We start from the raw sequence: 26714 nt of genomic DNA, 5'->3' as shown, positions 1-26714 counted from the left end.
TCACATCTATAGCTCGCCTGAAACAGAAAGAAAGGGCAACATGTGTGTAAGGATTAACTAAAAGAAACATACATTCACAACATTTCCTGTAGTATTCATTTTTATGACACAAACTTCGTGAACTGTAAGTTTTTTTCCCTGCAGTAGGATTTTGTCATTCATCTTCACTGCAATTGTGCGGGGTTTTTTTTCCCTCCCCTCCCTCGTGAACGTTACACGTTCATTAACCTAAACCCATGCAAGAAGTACCGTATTTAAGTTGCAGATTAGATGTGATTGGCGGGACCGTGTATTTTATTTTTTCACGGCCTGCGAGGCATGACTCACAACTAGAGACGTGAAAAAAAGGGAAGGGGAGCGCTGCTTTAACAGTTTCAGGGCGATGCAATCAGTGGGCGTGCGTGATGATGATGGAGGGATGTGGAGGGAGGTGGTTCGCCAAAACCTTGCAAACCAATCCCTCCTCTCTCGACAATCCCTCCTCTCTCGACAATCCCTCCTCTCTCGACAATCCCTCCTCTCTCGACAATCCCTCCTCTCTCGACAATCCCTCCTCCGTACTCGTAGACATCTCAAACTCCTCCTCCCCAAGCCACACACACACACACCCACTGGGCTCTATTCGCACGCCGTCTCATCCACGGGCCATTTCTCTCGTTCCCTCCCTCCCCCCATCACCACCATCACCACACACACATACCCGATCCTCAACATCATCACCACCACCAACATCACCGCTTCTTCGACTTAAGACAAAGAGTGGGATTCTACGGCGACAAGGCGGTGTAGAGAAAGGAGGTAATTGAGAGGTAAGTCTTTATTGCAATGTGTGTGATCAATGTGTGTGTGTGTTGCCCTGTTGGCGCTAAGTTTTTAGCGTGCTTCCTTGCTGTTGTCTATTAACGATGTGCGCCTGGTGTGGTTGTTAATTACAAAAGCGTAACTTTGTAGCTTTCTTGAATTAACATTTCTTTTTTAAGTACTCGCCGTGTTGGCAGATTCCTGGGAATGTTTAAACTCGTCTGGAGCCTTTTGGAGGATTGAACAATCATCCTTGCAGATTAGGGCGGAAAAAAAAACCCGAGGCATTTGCTTGAAACTCAACGGCCTTCAATAATCGTGACTTAACCAATGAGCTTTAAACACCACTGCTGCAGTACAACTTTAAAAAAAACGCGTTGAACCGCTCATTAATAGTTAATATTTTAAAAATATATATGTATTGTATTAATGTTAATAGCCGGATTATCTTTGAGGATCTGGAGAAATAACGTTGCAACGCACGCGAAGCCGAAACATGTATAAACCGAGCAACTGCACTCTGTAACAAATGTGCCTAACTTTAGTAAAGGAATTCCGTAGGATGTGTATTTTTTTAAAAACACATTGGTTACAATATTGCTACAAAGTTGCTGTAACGTCTAGCAATGTACAACATCATCTGCTGCTTAGGCGTGTCCTGGGGACGGCGGGAGGGGGGTCGGGCGGGGTGGTGGTGGTGGCCGTGCAGGCGAACAATGGCCCAGTAGGTAGCGAACTCAATGGCCCCCCAGTAGGTAGCGAACTCAATGGCCCCCCAGTAGGTAACGAACTGAATGCCCCCCCCATTAGGTAACGAACTCAATTGCCCCCCAGTAGGTAGCGAACTCAATGGCCCCCCAGTAGGTAACAAACTCAATGGCCCCCCAGTAGGTAACGAACTCAATGGCCCCCCAGTAGGTAACGCACGCAATGGCCCCCCAGTAGGTAACGCACGCAATGGCCCCCCAGTAGGTAACGAACTCAATGGCCCCCCAGTAGGTAACGAACTCAATGGCCCCCCAGTAGGTAACGAACTCAATGGCCCCCCAGTAGGTAACGAACTCAATGGCCCCCCAGTAGGTAACGAACTCAATGGCCCCCCAGTAGGTAGCGAACTCAATGCCCCCCCCAGTAGGTAACGAACTCAATGGCCCCCCAGTAGGTAACGAACTCAATGCCCCCCCAGTAGGTAACGAACTCAATGGCCCCCCAGTAGGTAACGCACGCAATGGCCCCCCAGTAGGTAACGCACGCAATGGCCCCCCAGTAGGTAACGCACTCATTGGCCCCCCAGTAGGTAACGAACTCAATGGCCCCCCAGTAGGTAACGCACTCAATGGCCCCCCAGTAGGTAACGCACGCAATGGCCCCCCAGTAGGTAACGAACTCAATGGCCCCAGTAGGTAACGAACTCAATGACCCCCCAGTAGGTAACGCACGCAATGGCCCCCCAGTAGGTAGCGAACTCAATGGCCCCCCAGTAGGTAACGCACGCAATGGCCCCCCAGTAGGTAACAAACTCAATGGCCCCCCAGTAGGTAACGAACTCAATGGCCCCCCAGTAGGTAACGAACTCAATGCCCCCCCAATAGGTAACGCACGCAATGGCCCCCCAATCGGTAACGCATGCACCCGCAGGAGGTTACAATCCCGCTCTCGGCACCGTCCGTGTAGGTTCTTCAAATGAACACCCCAGTTTAGCATTTAATTTGAGAGTCAGAATGTATGTTAACGGTGACTTGAAATTCGACAGTCCATTAGGGGCTTAGCAAACGCCTAATTGCCAGTATGTATGTATTATAGTGGAGGTTTGTTTGCAATGTGATTACAATGCTGTACTGTATTTAGCACGGTTGGTTACTACGTACGGTGCGAAGGAAATTCAACATGCATTCTAGAATACTGGAAACAAAATATAATGGGTTAAATGTTGCGTGTAGTGTGGTGTATACATCTGTGCATTGTTTATTAATAATGCCATTGGCCAAGGAAAACTCCATTAAGTCATTTCCTCTTTTGCAAGATATACCTGGGAAAGTATGTGTGGTTGAATACAACCATGCAATTGTTTTGTTATCAATATAACCTAAATATGAATTATCTGAGCTGACGGACAAATGTATGTGTTTAGGGATTTAACCAAAGACTACTCAGGACGAAGCAAGATTCGGCTTGTCTATCTGTACAATTCTGCGTAATGATTGGCACATTGGACTTGCTATCCAGAGTTTGTGTTGATTATATAGATCTCCCGCCGCGGCGTTTTGTGAAGTAAACTAAGTACTCCCACTTATTCAAAGACGTATGGCCAGTGTGGAAGAGTAGACCAAATACCCTACACTGTACAGCAAGGCCGTAGCCATTGGAGTAAACATTGGGGGGGACCAAATCTTCCAGGGGGTCTGGGGGTCCCCACCCCAGAAAAAAATCTAAATTTGAAAACGAATTTCCTGCCTAAAATATAAAAAAAATTACTAACACATGGGATGGACTTTTTATTTATTCTTTAATGTCTAATAGTGTATTGCATTACATTGCCCTGTTTGTTTCATTGTATGTAATGGTAGAGATTAGGGATTAATAAAGTACAACCATAACCACAATCATATAAACAGAAATCTATTTTATAGCAATATATTGGAGGGGACATTTTGAGCATATTTTAATATTGGGGGGATATGTCCCCCCCTAATATATTATAATTACGGCCTTGCTGTACAGAGGCACTATCTATGTCTCTCTAGAGACCTAGAAAGTGGAGGCCTTTCTGCTAGTAGTGGCGTGAGTTCTTAGCTGTAGGTGTGCACCTTTTACCTGCACAATTGAGTGCCAACCACTGCATTTTTGGAATCATGTGTGATGACTTCTATGGCTGACCTTGTGCACTGTGTTGGCTCTGCTAGGGCACCTGGTGTATTTGGCTGTGTTGTCTTCTCTATGGCTGACCACCAGATTCTCCCTTCTGGGGTGCCGAATGGGTGCAAGTAGCCAATGGGATGACCAGCTGTTTAGCTGCAGCAGATTGACAGCTGCCGTGGAGATTTGAAGGAGGGTAGGGGAGCCCCTCTTGGGGAATTGTGCCAGCAAGGACCCACGCGATTGGCGTGTCAGAGGGTGGTTGTTGCTGCTGCTGCTGCCATGTCCTGTTCAAGTATTAGGCTCTCGCAAGCTTTATTTCAGCGATCTGATGTCCTGTGGAGATTCATTACTTCTCTTGAAACGTTGACAACTCAACTTATCCGACGTCAAATGTGAAAATAATGATTTCTTGCTCAAATGAGCATTTACCCAGTGCTCATCTCATGGTGTACAGCCCTGTGCCAGTGGTGTAAATTCCACGTTCTGATAACGTGGTGAGACTATCTATAGGGTAGCACTGTTGACTTCCACAAAAAGTGGTATGGCACTCTTATTTTTGACCCCCAGGAAGATAACGGGCTGGGGAAGATCTATCGTTTTTTCAACATTGCCCAAGCTAACACACGTGTACACTGTTATACCGTGGTGACGTGTAATTGTCAGCACTGGGTTCACAGTTCACTACAAAAGCTCTACGTCGTCGGCTCTTCTTATAACTTTTAACAGATAAAGCTGTGCCCCAGCTAAAGTTTACAATGCAGTGTCACAGCATTTTTTGCACGTTTTCAGCTAGGCATCGTGTGCCTGTCCCGTACACGTTTATATTATCCGAGTGCTTGGCAGGGGAGCTACATTGCCCCAGTGAATGTCATGAAAGGTTATTTGCATACCTCTAGCATTATGCTGAGTCTATGATAAATATACTACTTTGCATACAGATAATGCTTATTGTCTATAATTGCATACTTTTAATTTCGATTATAATCATTATGGCATGTGGTATTTAGCATAATGTGTTCATACCATTTATAGTACTTGGCATATGGGCAATGTGCATATTGATGATACATATTAGTACCCCAAAGCCAGTGTCTGGCCAAGGTGGCATGGTCGAAAGGTTGTGAGATGATAAACTCTTGGTTTGGGAGTCGGCTCAACTCGTCTCTCGGGGATTAACAAATTGAGTTCAATTTTAGTTGGAAATCTGTCATTATTACGTGGGTTAACATGCTCCTGCGATGGGAATTTGGAATTCTTACCAGTGGCTCAGGACTAAACATGATGTGATTGCTTCCCCATGCTCATCTTTATGATAAACTTTTGCTTTTTTATTTAGTCATCCTCTGGTGAACATTCCACATTCCTTTACCAGAGTACAGTCTACCCACGATTGAATTATCACTTACCAGGTAGCGCTCATTCTCGCACAACCAGATGAATGATAATGATTAGCAAAGTCATACTTGATCAGGATTTGAATATACCATCATGCCACTGAGAGCCCAGTTGCTTTACCAACCAAGTTCCTACTGACGTTTATATTGTATTCTAATGTATACAGTGAAGTGTGTGCACTAATTTGCTGCATATGTGTATTTATCAGAGTTGTAACCGGCGCATAGTGTTGAGGTCATTGCAAGTGGGAGCATTCTGATCTCCTATATTAAACATGCATACTGGTTGTACATTGTAGTATGTAAAACCAATGCCAACATTTCCGTAAGTGCATTTGATGATATGCTCGATACAAAGTCATTGTGGCTGCTGTGTCAACAGAGGTACGGAAATGTAAATCCTCACGGAGTCTCGAGACTCATTTTCAGGATTGCCATGCATTGAGATGTTTGGTCAATTCTTTTTTTAAGGGGTGTTTATTTTTTAATGTGGGAGGAAGCCAGAGTACCCGGTCACCATCCACGCATACGAGCGGAGAGAGGTCAAAGGTTCCATACAGATTTGGTGCATCGACCATTTGTTATACTGCTATATCCTTGGCCACCTTACAGCCCAGTGGGTGTGGGAGTTTGACAGAATCTACGTGATGCACAATATTTGCCTCCAAATTGCTGTCGTAGTATTAATGCAACATTACATACAATAATTAAAAGTTTTTAACTGCACCCACATGTTCGTGACTGGAATATTGATCAATTGGTTGAGCAGCATGAGCTAAAATCCCAGTCCATGTGAGGCCTGCAGCACTTTATGCAGGAAAACAAATTACACTGCAGTAGTTGTCTGCTTGCATTGAGGTATGGAACCTGTAACAAGCATACGGTGCAGTAACACTATGGCATGAGTAAAACCTTAATGGTATGAGTAAGCTTTTTTCCAGCAGTGGAATGGTAAAGGACTGTCCTCAATATGGTCATCATCATCATCAGCTTTGGTCAATCCCCTGCTTTATGAAGGCATTCTCAGGCAGTCACTATTCATCATGGTCCTGCGATGTAACTAATCCACCTCGCACCTCAACTCGGCCGATTTTACTCCATTTCCTCAATGGTGTCTTCTGTAAATAATTCATTTTAAAAACCCACTAACCCCACCACACTCTCATTTCCAAATTGGCTCTCTTCATCAGTATATTGGCAAAGAAGGTATCTGTGTATTTGTTTTTTTCATTTAATGAAATAACTGCTAATGGAGTAATTTATATCTTACCCTGATTACTATTGCAATGCAGGCATAATTTGTGATAACCCATGCACCTCTTCAAGAATACCCCAAATATTAAAGTACATGCCATTACCTTGTTGATATTTCTCTACTAATGAGAACTCCATCACTTGGCACCAATGTGCTGTCGCGCAAGCATTTAGATTCCAAGTTTCAGCGGCCTGTGGTTAAACTGGATGTTCAAGTGTCTAGCCAAGGGGAAAAATAACACACAATCGGGGGGTGGCTGACGAGTTTTGAGTGATGATGAAATGGACGGCATTGGGAAGCTTTCACCTCGAGGTCAAGCTTTCTCAAAAATATAACTCCTGTACTGTACTTCCATTTCTATAGTTATTGATCTTAATTCGGAGCTAACATCTCATTTCCTCAAGACTGCAGCACAAGTTTATTGATTCCCCACGGCGTTGACCTTCCACCCATACGGTATAGCCCTGAATTAATGCAGAGCCAAGCCTTGCACTCGTTCATTCTTTCACTGTACCCCTTTAAATATGCAAGCCTGTTCAAATGAATCTTGCACAAATTCCCATTTGTAACAAAGTCAATTAGACATTATTAACTAGTGGGTTTTTTGTGCCATCAGGAAAATATGGGCCAGGTCTCTAGAGTAGATGGATTGGCCTACCAATATTAACTGCAGTACATCATCTTCCCAAGGTCGATAAGATAAGTGCCACTTTGTGGGAAGTCAGCAGTGGTTGTCCAATGTCCAGGCTCACTTCCATCATTCGACTGATGAATTTCCACCACTGGCCCAGAGCCGGCAATGGAAGAAAACGCCACCCCCACATGTCTCACTTTATTTGCTAAAATCTGAAAAGAGCCGAATTGAACACCAATCTGTAGAGGGGATGTCATGATTGTTGTGTACAAATTTCCAATATTGTACGTGACATTTGTTGAGGTGTGTACTACCGCAGTGGATGTTTAACTCGATCCTCGCCTCTGTAAAAAGTTATCCTGGCCTTGAATCTCCCTTCTTTTTACCACGCCTCGCCCACTCTGGAATGAATGGGTTATTGTGGTGGCTGACGTTTTACAGTTAACCACACACTCAACGTCCAAAACAGCTCCATACATTTCACACATCTTTAACGGTGTTTTTGGCACTGCCTTAAACTGTACCACTGCCATTAACAAAACCATCATGCCCTGAAGAATGTAGTCGACTTAAAATGATTGCCGATGTTAAATAGTTCACAGGAGTTTTGCATATCCACTGACAGATTAAATGCATATTCTTATCTCTGACCGTTTGTGTTATGGTCGAAACGTCGTGAGAATTTTTATAGTTTTATATATTTTGTATTGTTTCCCTTCAACGTGACTTTACCGAAAGAGCTAAGAATATGAATTACTGCAGTCACGAAAGCTTTAAATCAGATTAAATGCATAGTATCAGTTCGATTCCCCGCCACAGCTAACCTCAGCAGCGAATGATATGCGAGCCGTTCCTGGCCTCCCCTGTGTCAATCTGCACTGAGTAGTGAAGTTTAATCAAACAATCTCAATGACTGACAACACCGTGGGGAATTCCACATTGACAAAAGGTTGTATATTGTAACTATTAAATAGTAATGTTAACTATTAGACATTAAACAAACCTTTACCGAAGAAAACCTCGTGGAGTTTAAATACTCCTTTCAGAATGTTCCTTCATAGCGGTTTCCTCTTTTGAGTATTTTTAAATGTAGAGGGAAACTGGAATTCCGGGAGAAAAACTACGCATATGGCGATAACACTCAAACTCACTGCTGGAGACTTATTTCCTGTACTGCAGTTTGGTGTCTCGCATATATTGTGGCTCTATCTCCACGTGATTCGCTAACCCCCACCTTCCAATTCACTGAATGAAAGATACCGATGTACATTGCCGCCTGCACCTTATGTTACCCGTTGTTACATAGGTTCAAGTATGTACTCTACTGTAAAATACTTGGAGATATGGAGCATTAAAAATTGGCTTAAGTGCAGGTGGTCTGGATTATTGCATCGCAAGATAGTGAGCGATGGTGGTGGTTTGTGGGGGCTTTCATCCAGCAGTGGATTGACCAGGGCTGATAGTGATGATGTCAAATACCGAAGTTATCATTGAATAAAAGAATGCGTTCTCACCTGGTAAAAACAGTTTGTAAAGCAATGCATTATTTGGGTGGCTTATTTTGAAGGTCTGCAAAGTATGCGCTGTTTCATGTTTTTGTTAGTGATTCTTTGGCCTGGCTGTTTTAGGCATATCTTGTTAAATCCCTATAAATCCTAAGGAACCTGTGGTGTTGGGACAGTGGTCCCTCCGGGCATAGAAAGCAAAACACAAAGCAAACAATAAACATAGTTTGTGTAGAGAAAAATAGACATTTCATTGTTGTGATATTGACAAAGTTAGCACATGAGTTATTTCTGATTGATACTGTGTAACATTAAGCAGCAAAGCAATCCTTAAATACAATACATTTAGCTTAATGCAGCCATTCTCAATCCACCGATGAATGAAGTCCTCCATGCTCCGTTAATCATGGAGCTTTTTAGAAACATTTCACCACCAATGGATGATGGCTTCCCCCCTTTGCCATGTCATCCCCATGCCTTGTCAGTCATGGAGTTTTCTCTTGACACACTTCAACCACACTGAAGGGGGAAGGTTTGCAGGACTTGGTTGACATCACCTGCCATTGATGTTAGCCATGGCCGGAAATTGAACTCCAGTGGCTGGGTTGAAAGCGGAGTGCAATAACCACTGTAACATCGACCCACCCAAAAAATAATAAAGAATGTGATCAAACTAAAAACGGAAATAAACAGAAATGTTACATATTTTAAAATGTTAGTGCAGTATGGGAATAAGGTATTCGGCTCTCATGAGAGAGCACTTACACCAATACTGTACAGCAGTTAATAAGACAGGGGGCTGAGTTTACACATTGGAGGTTGACTTTTCATCCATGTTTTGACAAAATAGGTCTGTTGCTCTTATTAGTACTGTAATATTGTACTTTGTCAAGCCACTTCTGGACTAAGTGCTCCACATACTTAAGGCTCGTCAGTGCAGTTTATAAAGAGGGAAGAAAGCACAACTGGTTAAGATGAGTTCAGACCCTTTCAGTGCCATGTAAATGTGCCCCAAAGTGGTTTCCGTGGTCAGAAGATAGTGATCATTTCCATTGATGGCCCTGTTCCAGGAGCGGAAATTCCACATTCCTATGGCGAGGCCAAGTGTGAAGATTTTCCTCCATTTGATAGCTATTTTTCGATGGGCTGAGTGGATCTCTAGAATTTGAGTGCACAATTTCCCGAATGCGAATTAAGCAATTTAACCACAGCGACAACCGGCCGGACGTGGTAAGTCAAGTAAAAGTACAGTAATTATATCTGATGTTTGAATGGGCGAGCGTCTATTTAAATTTGTTTCGTAATGCCGTCAAGGCAACTCGAGCAGAAGTATTTAGTACAGTTGATCTGTCCGCAGTTTTCACATGAGCGACGTGAGCGTTGATACTTTAAAAAGTTACCTGCGCTTTCAATGATGACATAATAGGATCTGTAATGTGAAACGAAAAGCAGAAATGCATTCATTCCCCACGTGTAAGTTAAAGGGTGGCCTCATCAGGAACCATTGACTTGTGCAGGCTGGTTTAGTTGCAAGTTCGCCGTCTATAAAACCACACACCTTTCCAGTACAATATTGATTATATAAACGGATAACGTGGTGTGTACGTTGGTTGTATGAATAACTCCTCCTAGACTGCTCCACCAATTTCGGTGAACGAAGAGTGATCAGGAAGCAAGTGTGAATGAGAGGGTGACGTTAGATGAATGTGACCTTTAACTTGGTCTACACGATGAGGTTCAATGTTATACATTGTAGGGGGGGAGGGGAATGGGGGCAGAGGCCGTCAAGGGAGCTCGCCAGTGTGTGTGGGGGGGCGCATGAGTGATGAGGAAGATGCCCATTGACCCGGGAACGCAAGTGGTGGCTTCTCCGGCCAAAACGTACGGCGGCGGCGAAGCCCTCATTGGATACACGATACATTTGTTTTTTGGGTAAGGAAAACGCTCTCGAAGATATTCGTTAGCATCAAATATCCACCGGGCTCCTAGCTCGTGTTTACATTAACCCACCATTTGCCCGTGGAGATATTTGAGTGGGGAAGAAGTGAAGGTTACCATGGAATTACAGTGCATAATTGGCATGGAGCCGTGGCAGTTTTTTTGCCTTGAGGTAGCATGAATGAATGGAATAACCAACCAATTGAATGACTTGGCGTTTCTCTAACTTTAGTCAATACGATCCAGCCTGCTAAAGCCATCCCGTCTTCAACATTCTTTATTTGCACAATCTATGTCGGCTCCCATGCACGGCTTGCCCAAGGTTGCTTTTTAAGAGTGGTGCGCTTCACCCTAACCAGTCACCAGGCCCTATCTCGTGGGGGGTTAAAGTACATGGAGGATTGCTTATGCCTGGTGCTATACAGCTCGCAAAGACGGAGATGGCTGCATTAAACCAGCTGGGCTTGCCTCTTGTACCGCTCGAAACGTGAGAAAGCTTGCAGTACGACGAATTTAAAAAAAAATGTGAAGCCAACGTCGAGGCCAAAGTAGCAGTTAACCATCCGGGCCCACCCATAACCCCGCCTCGTCACCACGACACCATTGTGTTGGCTGCAGGGAGTTTGTGGGAGAGACGGAGCGAGGAGGAGGGTGGTGGTTGTAACCGTGGTGTGTGACATCACCCCCGGAGAGTCTGAACACAGGAAGGAGGTGGGGTTGGTGTTGCCCATGCTATTCACTGTACTGCGTAATGGGCCTTTGTTTCTACTGCCGGGCTTAAAGGTGTGCAGCATCCAGCCTCGTACCCAGTGTCTTCACGGACTTGAAATGTTTAGGCCACTTCATCCGTAACCATCATTAGACCTCCTTTGCCAGTACCAAAATGTAATAATAGGGTTTTTTCCCCTTTTTCCTGGCAACAAAACTGAAACCTTTTCACAAACTGATTGGTCCACACCAGAGACGGCTTTCTTTTGAGCCTCGTCTCGATTGGTGCTCGACCAGAGGACGTCAAAAGGCATACAGCTCAAAGACAATGCACTATCAAAGTAATGAGGGCTCAGGGTGAGCATCTACATCATTAGACCTCCTTTGACAGTACCAAAATGTAATAATAGGGTTTTTCCCCTTCTTTCTGGCAACAAAACTGAAACCTTTTTTTACAAGGATTCATGTCTGCATTAACCACAATACCTGCAGTCAAAATGCCAACAATAAACATACTATGATAATATATGCATTATCCTTGAACTGATTGGTCCACACCAAGGGACGGCTTTCTTTTGAGCCTCGACCCAATTGGTGCTCGACCAGATGACGCCAAAAGGCAATGCATATATTATCATAGTATGTTTTTTGTTTGCATTTTGACTGCAGGTATTGTGGTTAATGCAGACCTGAATCCTTGTAAAAAAAGGTTTCAGTTTTGTTGCCAGAAAAAAGGGGAAAACCCTATTATTACATCCGTAACCAGTTAAATCTGCTCATTGGAATGTAGTTTTAAAACGGACCCTGTTACACAATCAGGCAGCCACCCGTGATTAAACCGTTTTCAAGTGTGGCAAGTTGGCAGTTAACAAATAATGCAAGAAAAAATTGCATAATATGATATGCAATTGGCTCAATAAATAATTTATCTAATTAATTATTAGATTATAGCAACAAAATGATCATGATAATAAATTTGTCTTTCATTTATGTTTGCTATCCTGGCTATATCGTGTGCAATGTATACACCTTACTGATGGTATGTTAAGAGAATGACTTCACAGAGAAAGAATAATGTATTTCTAGCGTTAGGTAAGCAAGGCCTATTGTAGTGACTCCAGAAGTATTTCTGTGGTGTCCTCTTCAGGGGCCGTTCCCTGGCATGTTGACACTTTTTACAAACCAATTTAAGTTTCGTGAAGGACATTTCTTCACTTAAAGCCATGACTGATCGCGTAATTGGGAAATAATTGGTGGGAAACATCTCGAATATAGCCACAAAGACAAAGTATAATTGTTCTATTTAGTTTTACCTTTTATGGTTTGAGAACTATCTGCAGGGCTGTGATCATATCTGAACCACATCACGTAATTGTATTAACTACAGTACTTCATTAATCCACTGCCAATTTCCTTGGTTTACTTTCGAAAGGAAACGCACACGTAAAATGTAAAAAACATTTTTTATAAAAGCTTGATATAAAAAATAAACTCCTCGAAGATAGAAAGATCTAGACCTCGTTTAATGTCTGAGGTTCAGAGAGCCTAACCAATGGCACTGTTAAGACTCTTAGATTTAATTGTTGATGTCCTGGGAATCAGGGAGTGAGATTTGACTTCCTTAGAGTTCACTGTTAATGGCCAAATGAGTGGCATAGCCACAGGGAATCACCCTGCGCAATCTATATTCATGTTCTATTTTGATATATAACTGTATGTAACTATGTGTGTGTGTGCATCAGCTTATGTGCCTGCCTGTGTGTATGTATGTGGGAAGCGGTAATGCAACGGTTAATACGCAGCACTGAAAACCCGGCGTCCCAAGTTCGATTCCCGCTTACGGTCAACACCAGTGACAATTATCTGAACCGGTCCTGGGCCTCCTCTAAGTTGACTCGGCCTCAAATGAGTATCTAGTGCAGTGTGTACACATTGCCACAAGAGAGACAAAGGCGGTTGGGCGTGGTGCTGGCCACCCACCCCCTCGTGTACCATTCCGGCCTTCATCGGTGCTTGCTAAAAGTCTGTTAAAGGCTTGCATGGGTTACCTTTGTTTGTTTGTAAACCCGCGCGTGTCCATTTGCGCATGTGGGAGCAGGCAGCATGGCAAAGCGCGGTGCGGGTTCGGGCGACGGAGGCTCCAGCGATGCTGACAAGTACCTGTACGTGGAGCGCAACACCTACTCCATCCCGGCTGCCCAGGCCGACTGGAGCGCCCGTCGCCTCGTGTGGGTTCCTTCCGAGAAACATGGCTTCGAGGCTGCCAGCATCAAGGCGAGTGCTATCTCCCCTCCACCTCTACTGTCCCCCACCCCCCCCATATGTTCTCCTCTCCCCCGTGCTTGGCTCAGCTCGGCCTGAAGCATCACAGAACACCTGGGTGCAAACCGTCTCCAGCAACGCATTTTCCTGCTGCACGGATAGATGCGTGTCGAGTAGTTGCGGCCCATTTACGTCTGAGAGGAATTTGCCTTGAGTAGCTGAGATACATCAGAAGCATGGATGCTTTTTCATCATGGAGTCTCGAGGTATTTTTCGGTGGCCGGTGCAGAGTCAGCCGAGGCTGGAGATGCATCTGCAGTAAGTGGGTGGCATGGAGACATTGTAATCCCAGAGGGATTTCCAGTGAGTAGGAAGAAAGCATTTTATTCTGGCAGGCAGTTTATGCTGCAAGAGCATCAGCACTTTTTGAAGCTGGTATGCATTTGCAATGAAGAAGCCGGACAGAATTTGAAGTCCAGCGGTATGTGCAGTTTACAGCAGGAAGGCATTGTCAGTGTGCAGCATGTAGGTAATTGCAACGCCACTCAGAGTATGGGTGTCATCCACCAGCATAAAATTCACGTTAACAGTGCTCTTCTATCTGCTCTCAACCAAACGCTCCATTGCGAACACTAAGCTTTTGTAGCTTATCAAGTTTTTTTTTCCAGCAACAGCTCTTGGCCTGGGTTGACATGTGACCTCCCCCTTCCCCGTGTCATTGTGGCCCGACAGGAGGAGCGAGGCGATGAGGTCCTCGTGGAGCTTGCAGAGAACCAGAAGAAGGTGACCGTGAACAAGGACGATGTCCAAAAGATGAACCCACCCAAGTTCGCCAAGGTGGAGGACATGGCGGAGCTCACGTGCCTCAACGAGGCGTCCGTTCTGCACAACCTCAAGGACCGATACTACTCCGGCCTAATCTACGTGAGTCTGCCTGCTTGTGTGTGTGTGTGTGTCTCCTTGTGGGTGTACCTGCGAGGTAGGTGATTTGGCATGCGTGTGCACGTGCGTGCTGGCCAGATCACCCCTTTGTGCTGTGGTGGCCCTCAGAGGTGCTCACGAACTGCATTTACACCAAATAGGCTGGCAATAAGGGAGCTCTTTGTCTTTATACTGGTGTACGTGTGCTGCTGCAGTTGTAAGCGTGGGTGGTGCATCTGCCATTCATGCTGACCTATAAACGTTGGGCGTGACGAGCAATCTCCTACCAGTCAGCCTTCGCCAGTCCACATGGTGTGCACCTAACCTAGCATAACTGCTGTGGAGTTGTCACCGCCACGAAGCGTTGAATGATTGTTGCTGCTGCTGTTTGCTGGTACCAGCGGTGTCAGAATCGGTCTATGTTGGGGAAGGGGGTGGGGGGCTAGCGAAAGACTATTTGCAGATAGCAGCAGATGCCTTCTCAACAATAAGAGGCAGAGGAGCGATGCTCACAGTGACGAAGTGGATAACATACAGTTGGCACAGTGGGGATTGTCTGTGGAGCGTTTGCCAGTCACCCTCGTCCGTTAACCCATATTTCCTCAATAGTCCCTCAAAAACATACCTAGTTCGGCACCGGTGTCATGGTGATATCAGCATTTACTGGTGAATTATGACTGCCTTAAATATATGTGTAGTGGTGCAATGGTTTATACATAACGCTACAGTCTCGGCAACGTTTTTTTTTTAATTCCCGGCCATGTTTCGGCATCGGTGACAAGTGCTGTTTGGATCTGTCCTGACTTCCCCGGAGGTCAATTCAGTCTTTGTGGACCTGGTGTGGTGTGTGAACATTCATACTTGGGAGACAATAGTAGTCGGTCAGATGTGTGCAGTCTGACTAAACCACCTCATTGTGTATGACGCTGTGCCAGCCTTAGTCGGTTCCTACTAACAGCATTTGATCAAAGAGTTTTTCCATGTGTCAGAGAGATGAGTGAAAATAGGTGGATTTTTTTTTGTATTTGCTTGAATAAAAACAATGGTGTCGTAATTTCTGAAATAATTTGTCGCATTTAATGTGACATGTTTTAAAATGATTTGCCATTTAAATCCTTAATCTTTCAAGTGGATCATGTCTCACTACATTAAGCTTGAAAATTGAGTGAAAGAATTAGGTGAATCACACCGAACACTACAATATTCGTTTCCTTACAATCATATATGTAGTTGCCCCTTACATCAATGGCACTTTATTTTTTGCATATGATTATTGCAGTAATGTGACCTTCAAAATGATTGGATATAATTTATCTGGCTACAAATGGGTCATATTGACCATATCAAAACACTTAACTGGCATTGTTGGGGACTTGGGGTGAATTCCTGATTCCAAGCTACTTGTGATTTTAACTTGGTTCTTAAGCGTAGCGAGTTGATTATCTCAGCTCGGTCAACAATTGTGCTAAATTGAGGATCACCAGGCTCAGCCATTGGCCCGCCCACTACTCAGGTAGCCCCCCCCCCCCCCTCCTGCCCGTATTCTGCGTCATGCAGATGGGAACACTTAAACCAGATGGTAGGTCTAGTCTGGAAGGTATACCGTTTGAGTTTAGGTATCAGCTTTGGGAAAGCTGCATTTTATGACAATAGGAAAGAAGTGTTGGAGAGGTGTAGTGGTCTACACAACATTGATTTTGATGACCCAATTGACCTGAGTATAACTTTCTCCATCATAAATGTGATGACATGTCTTCTTCTTTTGTATGGTTGATGTAGATGTAGAGCAACAGCTACAATTTCACATTCAGGTGGTCAAACCAGATAACTGCATCATGCAATGTGTACAGTGCTACATGTAATGTGTACAGACTGTCATTTAGAACACCGAATGCAATACATATACATTTAGAGGTAATAGGAACAGATCAAAGACTGCTCACAAATAGTTACCCTTCAGGGCCCCAAATACACAGAGGCTGCCCATCGTGCAGCAATCTCTCATGGTTTTAAAGCTGCCAGAGAAGCCTAATGCGAAGCAGACCCTTAGCGTGTCTGCATTTCACTGAGCTATGTAGCTTTTTTTCAGAAGTGACCTGGCTATCACAAATGATAGCTCAATGAAGTGGCTTTTTACTTGTAAATGTATTGCAGCCAAATATTCTAAACGCATGTTGATTCTAAATGTGACGGGAAAAACCAGAGGACCCAGAGAATAATCCACATGACCACGAGGAGAACATGCAAACTCCAAATATACAGGCGTCAGGGTTGCAGTCAAACCCACGACCTGTGTACACCAGACGAGGTAGTTAACATCCCGCCACCGTGGCATCCCATGTACCTCATGGGATTCAAGATACCCACGTCATAGTACTTCGCTAACACCGGTGAGATGCTGAGTTGGAATCCTCGGCTGAAATCTGTGGTTAAAGGAGTTTCTCCAAATCAATCAACGATTACTGTACACAATGAACCGTCTTGTAATGTTCTGTGCTTAATTATTTTGAGCCGAGTTCTCGAGTCCCATTTGAACACTTAAGCACAGGACGAGACGCTTTTGTCTGTGTGTGCTTAAAAGAGGGTGCAAAATAATGATTAGATGAAACAAACACTTTTAATTGTGTATTATAATTTTAGTGTTGTTACATACTGTGATGTGTGGCTCTTGTTATAGATATTACATGGTAAGTAACAACAACATTCACTTAGAAGCAGAGAGTGCATTTGGGATGCCATGTGAAGCATTAAATAATAATTGTAAAATATTTGATATGCACATATTTGGAACCAATATTGCGAATTTGGCAGTGAAAATACAGGTGTAGTGAGTTCAACTGAGTCGCAGACGCAATTCTTGGAGGCAACACATTTAATAATACCAACACACGGGGTAACTGCCCCTTAACAAGATAACAACCTATGGTGGTGGACCACCAGGCTAACCACACTTATTACACCGTAACTAGCTACAGTGGACCGGACCACAGCTTGGGTCCAGGTCCACGTGTTGGTGATTCTGTAGGACGTAGAACGTAGATTCTTCAGGATGAACAACAGCAGCCGGTCCCTCTCGGGGACCCGGCTTATATCCTCTGTGGTGTGGTTGGCTCCGCCCTTTGCCACGACCACCTTCTAGAATCCTCGACCCTGACACGTGACCACCCCTAGCTCCCCACTTGGGGGCCCAGTGTAGACTTCACTGGTCACGTGTCCTTCTGGTTCAGCCAGAGTGCCATGGCCCTTAGTAACCCCATTCCCATGGCCGGCACTCTAACACCCTATCCTGTAGGGGTCGGCACTGCACGCAGAGCGTGGTGCCATCCAGGGCTGTCAGTCAGCGCTCACCGAGCCCCTCTAGGGCCGGTACTGCACCCACATCCACGTGGCACCCGCGATGTCAATACATCGCATGCCGTGCCTCTCTCGGGCCGGCATTACACAGTGACATCCGCGATGTCACGACACAGGTACTGCGACTGCTGCCACGAGCACTGATATGATTATGTCATTCCCACGCATGTGTGCATGTCAATTATTTTTCGATGTTCGCACGAAGATTGGGCTTCCAATTTCATGATGTAAGACTTGCATGCCACGGGTCTCACCTTCGCCCTGTGGGCTACAGCATCTACTATAGAGTCGCAGCGTCTCCATGCACGAACAAGCATGGGGCGTTGCTTATTATTACTGTTAACGATTGTAAGCCTTGAATCGAAGTCGCACGTTCTTATTGCAGGGGCCTTGTCGAGACAGAAACGCCACGGGTGGTATTCGTTTCATGATCCTGGAGGGTTGACGGTCTGAGTCCAGCCTTCCCAGGATTTCATCAACGCCCTCCAATTGAGAAGTGATAACTAGTGCCACCAACCTGGGTATTATTATTATTCATCCTGGGTTTGACAGTTTTCCCCATCTTGAGTCCATAAGTGAAAAGTTTTTTGGAAACTAAATATCATATGGTGTTTATATCTGTTGACCGTAATCATAAAAATGTGATCATAAAGCATGTGCACGTCTTCGATACACTTGGAGGTGTGTGATGAGAATGGTGAAACTTTTGGATGTGCGGTCATTCTGAATGATAATATTGATGATAATGACAACTGGCTCTACTTAAGTATGTATGAAGTTTGGAAAAGAATGCTGCAGCTGATGAAGATGTTAAGTGATGCTAATGGCAACAGTGATGATGGTGCTGTCACCAATGTACTCTAGGTTTGCTCTCCACGATAGCACTGGTGATAATTATTATGATGATATTGATGGTTGGGGTGCTCTTACAGACCTACTCTGGGCTGTTCTGCGTGGTGGTGAATCCCTACAAAAACCTGCCAATCTACTCGGAGGAGATCATCGAGATGTACCGTGGAAAGAAGCGCCACGAGGTCCCACCGCACATCTATGCTGTCACCGACACGGCCTACCGCAGCATGCTGCAAGGTGAGGACACACAGACACACCCGGGCATACGGACACGGATGCACGGACACACTCGTACAACATACAGATACAACAACGGCCACCATTCGCCACTAATTGTGATGATGTAATTGCAACGCTTGTGCAAGGGAAAGTGAATTTTGAGATCACGTGAAGTGTCGGAGGCTTGATGGCAGGATGTTACAGGACAGACTTGGGTGTTATGGGTTGACTGACCGAGATGACTGACAGATGCACAATCTGTGCTCCCCACTCTGCCAACACGGACATTCAAAGACAGGCTCCCGCCATTTATTATTATAGACTGTAGGGGCAAGTGCTTTTAGCTGCCATCTACTAAGGCCGGTCAGGTGCACGAGAGGGTGGTGTGGCCAATACCCTGCTTGGTCTTATTTGCCTCTCCAGGGCTGATGTTTGCATATCACTTGAAGGTACTTATTTTGAGGCTGAGATGACCTAGAGAAGGACCAGAACAGACACTATTCACAACTCAGAATGAAATCCAGATTGGCAAAAGCGTTAGCGCATTTTGCAACCCTCCCCCCTGTATAATTCCACCACTTTGCACACGCGCGCAGAAACAAACAACTCAAGACGTACCTGACAATAAATGGCCAAGCATGCATGTATAGAAATGCACAAATTTGCGCACACACAAAATAAAGGTCTGACATTCACCCTAATATATAACACACTACCTGGATATGGTTTGGCCGAGCCGATCTAGAGGAGGCCCATATTGCAACTTCAGTGACCAATTGCCATTGTAGCTGCTGGGTTCATAGTGGAATAGGGTCTCTAACTACTGTATTTTGTCACTTGCCCACCACACATACATAAGACCAAGCCTTAAGCCAGGTGACCACATGTGGCAAATCACACACGTAGCCCTGATGTCATTGTTAAGTCCAATGCGGGTGGACCCAGAGTTTGCACATCAGTCATCGAATCACCTCCGCTCTTAAATATTTTAGCACACGGTAGCCTGCTCTAGCTTGTAGCTTTAGAAAAAAAAAGTGACAACGGCATGCAGACACACACGCACATACCCGCACGCACGCCCACACACTGGCGTCGAGGTGATGTGATGTGACCTGACCTCCTTCGCCCCTGGTAGTTTGGCACGTAAAGCGTGTTCGCTATGGGGTGCGGTAGGACAGACGGGAAGGCACGCCCTACTGAGGGGACATTGTCCTGCTCACTTAATCACAAGATACCAGCACCTTGTAGACATGTTCGCCAAGCTACAAATGCATGGTCACCCAGCGCAACCAGTGAGTGACACAATTTGGCCACTCTCATCTCCCAGCTCCGATTTGCACGGGTTGGCTATGTACGGTGCGAAATAAGTTCAACATACGTGCAATTTGTATTCGGAAGGTATAATACAAATATAAGTAGAACTCTGTTCTTTATCTAGACACAAAAAAAATGTCCATTGGCCTATTGGCTTCACCCGACCAATATCATCCAGCAGCATTTGTTTAAGCAAGCAAACCTTGGACCAGTTTTGTCCTGACTCTCATCAACAGTCAGGCTTGTTAAACAATTGCTGCTGGAATGCCAGATGTTTTTGGCAAATCACTCCATATAAACTATGGAGCGCCTGTTCAGCACCAAAAATTATATTGTATTTAGCCAGGTAAGAGCCTCTGGACACATGTGTTTTTTGAAAGGGTAGCAAACCCCCAGCATAAGATCCCCTATTTAGCCTGAGAAAATAGGGATAAGTGCTGTTAGCGAAGGCTAAAGCCTGCATGGCTCGTGAGGTGGTGATGCTGCGCAGCTAGCACCGTAACTGGCCACTATCATCTCTTATTGCTGACATTCTCAGCATATACCAAGTGCTAGTTATAGACTGAACCTATAAGCGTTCCAAGAGAGGTACATATACCACTAGCATATTGTTATTATACATGGCTGGCTCGCACACCGCTCAACTCGCAAGTCAAAGACAAATATCCCCTGGATAGCCTTAACATACTGTTGGGGCAAGTGCTGTTAGCAAGCACATATGAAGGCTGGAATGGCACACAAAGGGGTGGGGTGCCCAGCACCACGCCTGTCTGTATTTTGTCTCCGTAGTGGCAATGTTTACACACCAAACCAGGTAATAATTTGAGGCCAAGTCGACCTAGGGGACGCCCAGGACCGGTTCACATAACTGTAACTGGTGTTTGCTGTAAGCGGGTGTACAAACTCGGATCGCCGGGTTTATAGTGCAGCGCGCTAACCATGACTCGAGCGTTCCTCACTTGTCACAAACACGCACAGTCATTCTTTTACCCACACGGCGACATGTATGACATTTGCTGCATCGTCAAACTGTTTGGGGCAAGTTGTGATCGGAAGCTTCCATCACAGCATGCACGACAAATAGGAAAGCAACGTGGCGAGTCCAACACACACGCCTCTACTGCCTTTGTTTCCCCAGTCATCGTTTTGATTCTTGCCATATGTATTTAAAAGTTTGTTTTGATAAACAGTGTGTGTTTGTGTATGGAACTTGATATATCCCAGGTACTTGTTTTATGCAGAGTTGAATTCGGGCAGGGCCAGATAACATTTGTCACCAGCACGATGCATCATGACCCTGATCTGAACTCGGGTTGTCAGGTGCACTGTAGCCTACACCACCCCACGGACCCAAATCTGTTTAGTTTATTTACACAGTGGAATCCCAATTACATTAGTGAGCACGCACCTACACTCGCACACCAGCCTATGTATCCACACACTCATAAGCCTGTAACAAAAAAATACATTATTTCTTAGTGGAAGTTCCCTGCTTCTCTGGTGGGGGCCATTGATTATCTCCATCGGAGGAAGACAAGTATTGAATAGCCACAAGTGATAATGTAATGACAATTTGTTTAGAAAGCGTTTAAATGTGACTGCACCGTAAGACTACAAGGCTTGCACATCTAGAAAGAATGAAGAAAACACGGGGGGGGGGGGGGGTTGAGAATTTTAGTGCAGTTACAGATTCAGAATGCTACAGATCAGAGAGGGAGTTGAGAGACAACATTATTAAATAAGTGTGAAGTGAGACAATTCAAACATAGACGGTAATAGGCACAAGAGAAAGATCTTCAGGAAACTCGATCAATGATATAAAAAATATTTTTTTAATCAGAAATGTACTTGCTGTAATGCTTCCAAAGTGTACTTCCACAGAACCATGCAGTTTTGCTCATGAATGATCCACAGAAACATTAGGCCCATTCGTGATTGGCTTCAACGAACCTTAAAAGTATAACTTTATTGTGTATCCCAGTCTCTACTAAACTTCAAGCCACAGAGTGGCCCCTGTAGTTTCACTGATTGATAGCGATTCAAAACTAATGAAAATTGTCAATTTAGACAGCGTTGGAGTGTGGTTGTTTAAGGCTTGGGGGTCATAGTTCACATTCCTGCAGACTGCCCTTCTGTGTAAATAAAAAAAGTGTGTAAACTTCAGCACATGACGCAAACCAGCCACATTTACAATCAGAAGCCAGTTTCCCTGCGGTTTGTGTCTTGATTCCAAGACAAGTTTTGAATCCTGGAATATGTAGATCTTTTGTTCTTAGAAAAAACATTTTTTATCAAGGCCTCATTTCTCTGGTTAGTAGTAGTTAGGAGTGCAGCAGTCCAGAAGTTAGTTCTGCGACTTAAATTCTCAACCATGGATAACATTCTTGGCGAGTGATAACTAAACTGGTCCTGCCACCCCCTTGCATTCACAAACCTGTGCTGACCAGTGTAGCCAAATGACCCTTAGCAAGGTGGGAAAAAGCCTTCATTCAACAATGGACTAAAAAAAAGGACTAAAATATATCGTAGATTGCTCATCGGATAACTGAGGATTACATTTCTCACATTCCTGACCTGAACTAAATGTTGCTTTTTGTTTTACAATTCTTAACAAACTACTGATATTGGTTTGAAACCAAATATTCGGTCTGTTATATCTTTGTATTTCACATCTCTCAGCTGTGTATCTGTAGCCTGCCATATGCTCTACTGTGACCTCGTGCTCTGCATATTGTTGCTGTTTCTTAGCTGCAAGGAAACAATTCCTGCTGCAAATTTCGTGCAATGTTCACATGTCTTGCTTAGGTGCAAGCTAGGTTTTCATTCCAAATAGGAACAGGACGCAATCTATCAGGGTTGGGAAAGGAAGGGCTATAGGAAAGGGGAGGTGTGGGGGGGTGAGTGGGGATAACAAGGGCCCATGGGAGTGTTGACCCATGTTTGTTCATTACTTATAAAAATGTAAGCTTGTTCGTACAAAACGATCCCCCCTTATATATAACTTTTTCAGGCTGTTGGGACAAGTGCTGTTAGCGAGCACCTATTTAAGGCCAGTGCTAGGCAGTGCTGATGTTTACATGCCGCACCAGGAACTCAATTAAGGCTGAGTCGACCAAGGAGAGACCTAGCACGGGTGCAAATATTTGCCACTGATGTCAGCCGCGAGCGGGAATGCATCTCGAATTGCCAGCTTTGTAGTGTATTAACCACACACATACACGCGTGAACGCATTCGGTGTGTAGACTAAACGTACAAACAAGGCTGCCATCGTGTATGTGTGCTCACACAAAACAATAATGAAAATGTTTATTCAGGAGGACCCAACTTGTTTCACAAGCCTTGCTTGGAATGTTAGGCCAATTCCTTCTGTTTAATCTATTTTCTTATGGTTACAAAACACCACTTGGAGATGGAGAGCTGTGCTGGCAGAATGTTTACACCCCTACATCATTCTCCATTAAACTCGGTCTCAAATACACAATATCCCGCTCAAAACAAACATCGGCTCAGAAACCCCAGCCATGCATCCTGTTGTGAGGCAAATTACTTAACACTGCATGTGGTCACACACACACAAATTGGCTTCCACATGAGTAGATGCAAGACCAAAATAAATGTTCCAAAACTTATCTTATAAGTGTAAACAGTTGCAGTAAGCGCTATTAATTGAGCAACTTTTAAGGCTGGCCCTACACACTCAAGTGAGTAGGGCTGCCAGGTCATGCCTGCCTGCTTTTATCCCCCAATTACTTACGTTTTTACATTTTGTACCAGTTAACTCATTTTCAGGTAAGAATTTTCCCAGTCCAAGTATACCTCGGGTACAGCTTCAAATATCACAAGGAAAATTACATTATCCTTGGCTAAGAATTATGCCCAGTTGGCCAGGTTTCTGGTGATAAAACGAAGTGCGCGGTAAGTGCTGTAACAGTTCCTATGATCACTGTTACATTGTTTTTGTAGCTTTATTTTGGTGATTTCGAAAACGTATGGAAGTACAGAGTTAGCCTGGTAACTTTAATCGAAATAGTCTTATGGTTGTTATTGTTTGACTTGCATCCCACTGGGATTTTTGCACACACCGTTGATGTACGGTGTTTTTTTCTGGAAGACTTTGCTGTTTTTCCCGGATTTTTCTGTTGCGCGTAGTCACTTTAAGATGTTCTTTGTTCATGTTTTTGTTTGTTGCGGTTGCACCCAAGTCAAGAGCTGCATGGCTCACAGGGCTTTACCTAATAAATGAAACTGAAAGCTGTTGGTGCCTGTTTCTAATACAGATGACTGGCTATTGTAAACCATATTGGTATGGTAATGAATCCTGTTCCGTTCGATAACTGAATATAACAAAAACTATATTTGGGCTCCTGGCTTTTTTTGCCCTCCAGATGTTTTTTTAAAATATTTATTATCAGCCTGTGTTTGAGCACATAAACTGAACCAGTAGAACGCAAGGTGATTTTTTTTTATTATCCAGAAGGCTCTTGCTACAGCTCTTGGTGACATTCAATATTGTGTTTAAAACCAGATTATTCATTGCGGAGAGTTGTTGGCTTCACTTTAGTCATCATTGGCTGCAAAAAAAGAAAACTGTGGATTTTGTCACACCGCCCTCTGTTGAGTAGCCCTGCAGCCTATTGTTCATGGCGGTCAACCATCCAAGCACTATCCAGGCTCAGCCAAACTTCTCTTCCAAGATCAGGCATGATTGGGCACATCGTGGGCGATTTGCTCATAAGCTTTAGGGTGGTTTGGTCATGGGCATACAATGCATTATGATGCAAAAATAAAATATACGTTTTACGATGCTGACACACAAGCAAATAAGCACTGCAGACTGAGGACACTCTTGTACATGCATGTAGGTGAGGTAATGCTGGCTGTGGGTGTAGGGAGGATGTGTGCTTACACTTAATCTGGTGAAGTTCGAGGTTGGGGGTGGTGGTATGAGACAGGGCCAAGGCTTGTGCGCACCCAGAACCTTAGAGATGGGTGGATAGGAATTTGGAGAATGTGTGAGACTGCTATGTCTCAGTTCTTTGGTATTGAGAGTAATAATGCTATTACAGCAATAATATTGTTGTAATAAAAATAAGAGCAATAATTTCTGAATGTTAATGATGCGTCAGAAAATGATGAAAAACATTCAGTGCACTTGCATCTTGCTATAGTTCACTGACGAGCCCTTGTGAAGAGCCATTCGACACCATTCATTCATGATAAATACACCAAGTTGAGGGAGACCCTCTTTTAAAAGGAGTTTGGAGACCCAGTTAGACCTTTATGTATAAATAATTAAGTTACTTTAGTCTATCATCAATGTTACAGTAAACACGAAAGTAGACATTGAAGGCGATCTGCTGCCATTGTTTTCAGTCCCCATCAGCCGGGGTCGATGCACTGCTTGATGAAGACCTCTAACGGTTTGGCCATTGCCATCCATTACGCTTATCAATTATACCTACTATAATCACCCAGGAATGTCCTTAACGCTTGTGACGTCACTCCACATCAACCATCCCCCCTCACTAATAATCATTTAGCAAGTCATGTCACTCCACATCGAACAGCCCCCCTCATTAATAATGATGAGAAGGTGACGTCACTCCGCATGGAGAACCCCCTCATTAATAATCATAAGCGGGTGACGTCACTCCACATCGAACAGCCCGCCTCATTAATAATCATGAACAGGTGACGTCCTCCAAAGGGACACCCCCCCCCCATTAATAATAATTAGCAGGTGACGTCACTCCACATGGGAGGGACGAGTCGCCTCCCTCCCCCCTCCTCAGCGTCACCTTACAACCCTCGCATCACGCGATCTCCGTAACGCTATTGAGACATCAAAGTAAAAAGGACGTCATGTTGAACAAGGGATTATAACCTTAAAATGAAATAGGTCTTATGCGATCGAAACGTCGTGATCTATTATTTTTTTATTTACGTGACTTGACCGAAAGACCCAAGATTATGAATTCCTGCAGTCACGAAAGCTTTAAATAAAAATTGAATATGTCTGTGTCACCGCGCCCTTACAAATTGCACACGAATTGATGCAATGAATATCACGTCGCGGTCTGCTTTTCGCTTGCAAGTTTCAGATTTACTGCAATACCCCCGTCCTTGGACAGGCAAAAGGCTAGTTTTATGAATAATAATAATTAACATGTATTTGTAACATTTTTATTTAAAGCTTTCGTGACTGCAGTAATTCATATTCTTAGCTCTTTCGGTAAAGTCACGTTGAAGGGAAACAATAAAATAATAAAATATATAGGTCTTATGCGATCGAAACGGTTTGCAAACCGACACACCTGATGATGACCGTTTGTGTTATGGTCGAAACGTTGTGAGAATTTTTATTGTTTTATATATTTTTTTATTATTTTATTGTTTCCCTTTAACGTGACTTTACCGAAAGAGCTAAGAATATGTATTTGTAAGGCGCCTTCCACTAATGTCTCAGGGCATGGATTTACCCAGGAAATCCTCGCCAAGCCTCAAGACTTTCAGGAGGGTCCTGCCAAGTTTTTGCAGTTGGAGGGTGAAATTGCTGCGATGTATAATCCCAAATAAGCAATTTTCAGGTAACTTTTAAGCATTGGAATTTTTGGCTGACACGAGTTGCATTACATGTGATTTAGTGATGCTGGAATCCGTGTCGCTCCTGAGCATGAACCGATCTCATCATTCAATC

At 44.2% G+C, this 26714-nt stretch overlaps 1 protein-coding gene across 3 annotated transcripts in view; it reads left to right on the top strand.

The window, feature by feature from the left end:
- Nucleotides 1-443: 443 nt before the first annotated feature.
- Nucleotides 444-26714, top strand: part of LOC116946236 (myosin-10-like) — a 111686-nt gene continuing 85415 nt past the window's right edge. For 2 of the 3 annotated variants that reach the window (XM_032961248.2, XM_032961245.2), the window contains exons 1-4: nt 444-809; nt 13193-13368; nt 14089-14280; nt 18564-18720. In XM_032961248.2, coding sequence (XP_032817139.1) covers nt 13198-13368; nt 14089-14280; nt 18564-18720 — 520 coding nt within the window. In that variant the 5' untranslated portion in view covers nt 444-809; nt 13193-13197. Of the gene's footprint in view, nt 810-11004; nt 11098-13192; nt 13369-14088; nt 14281-18563; nt 18721-26714 lie in introns of all 3 variants that reach the window. The other variant, XM_032961247.2, reaches the window with a different exon arrangement.

Source organism: Petromyzon marinus, chromosome 26 (genome assembly GCF_048934315.1).
Source record: "Petromyzon marinus isolate PM22_M1 ecotype Great Lakes invasive population chromosome 26, UKy_Petmar_22M1.pri1.0, whole genome shotgun sequence".
NCBI classification, from domain to species: Eukaryota; Metazoa; Chordata; class Hyperoartia; order Petromyzontiformes; family Petromyzontidae; genus Petromyzon; species Petromyzon marinus.
This window is presented reverse-complemented; position numbering and strand designations above follow the sequence as displayed.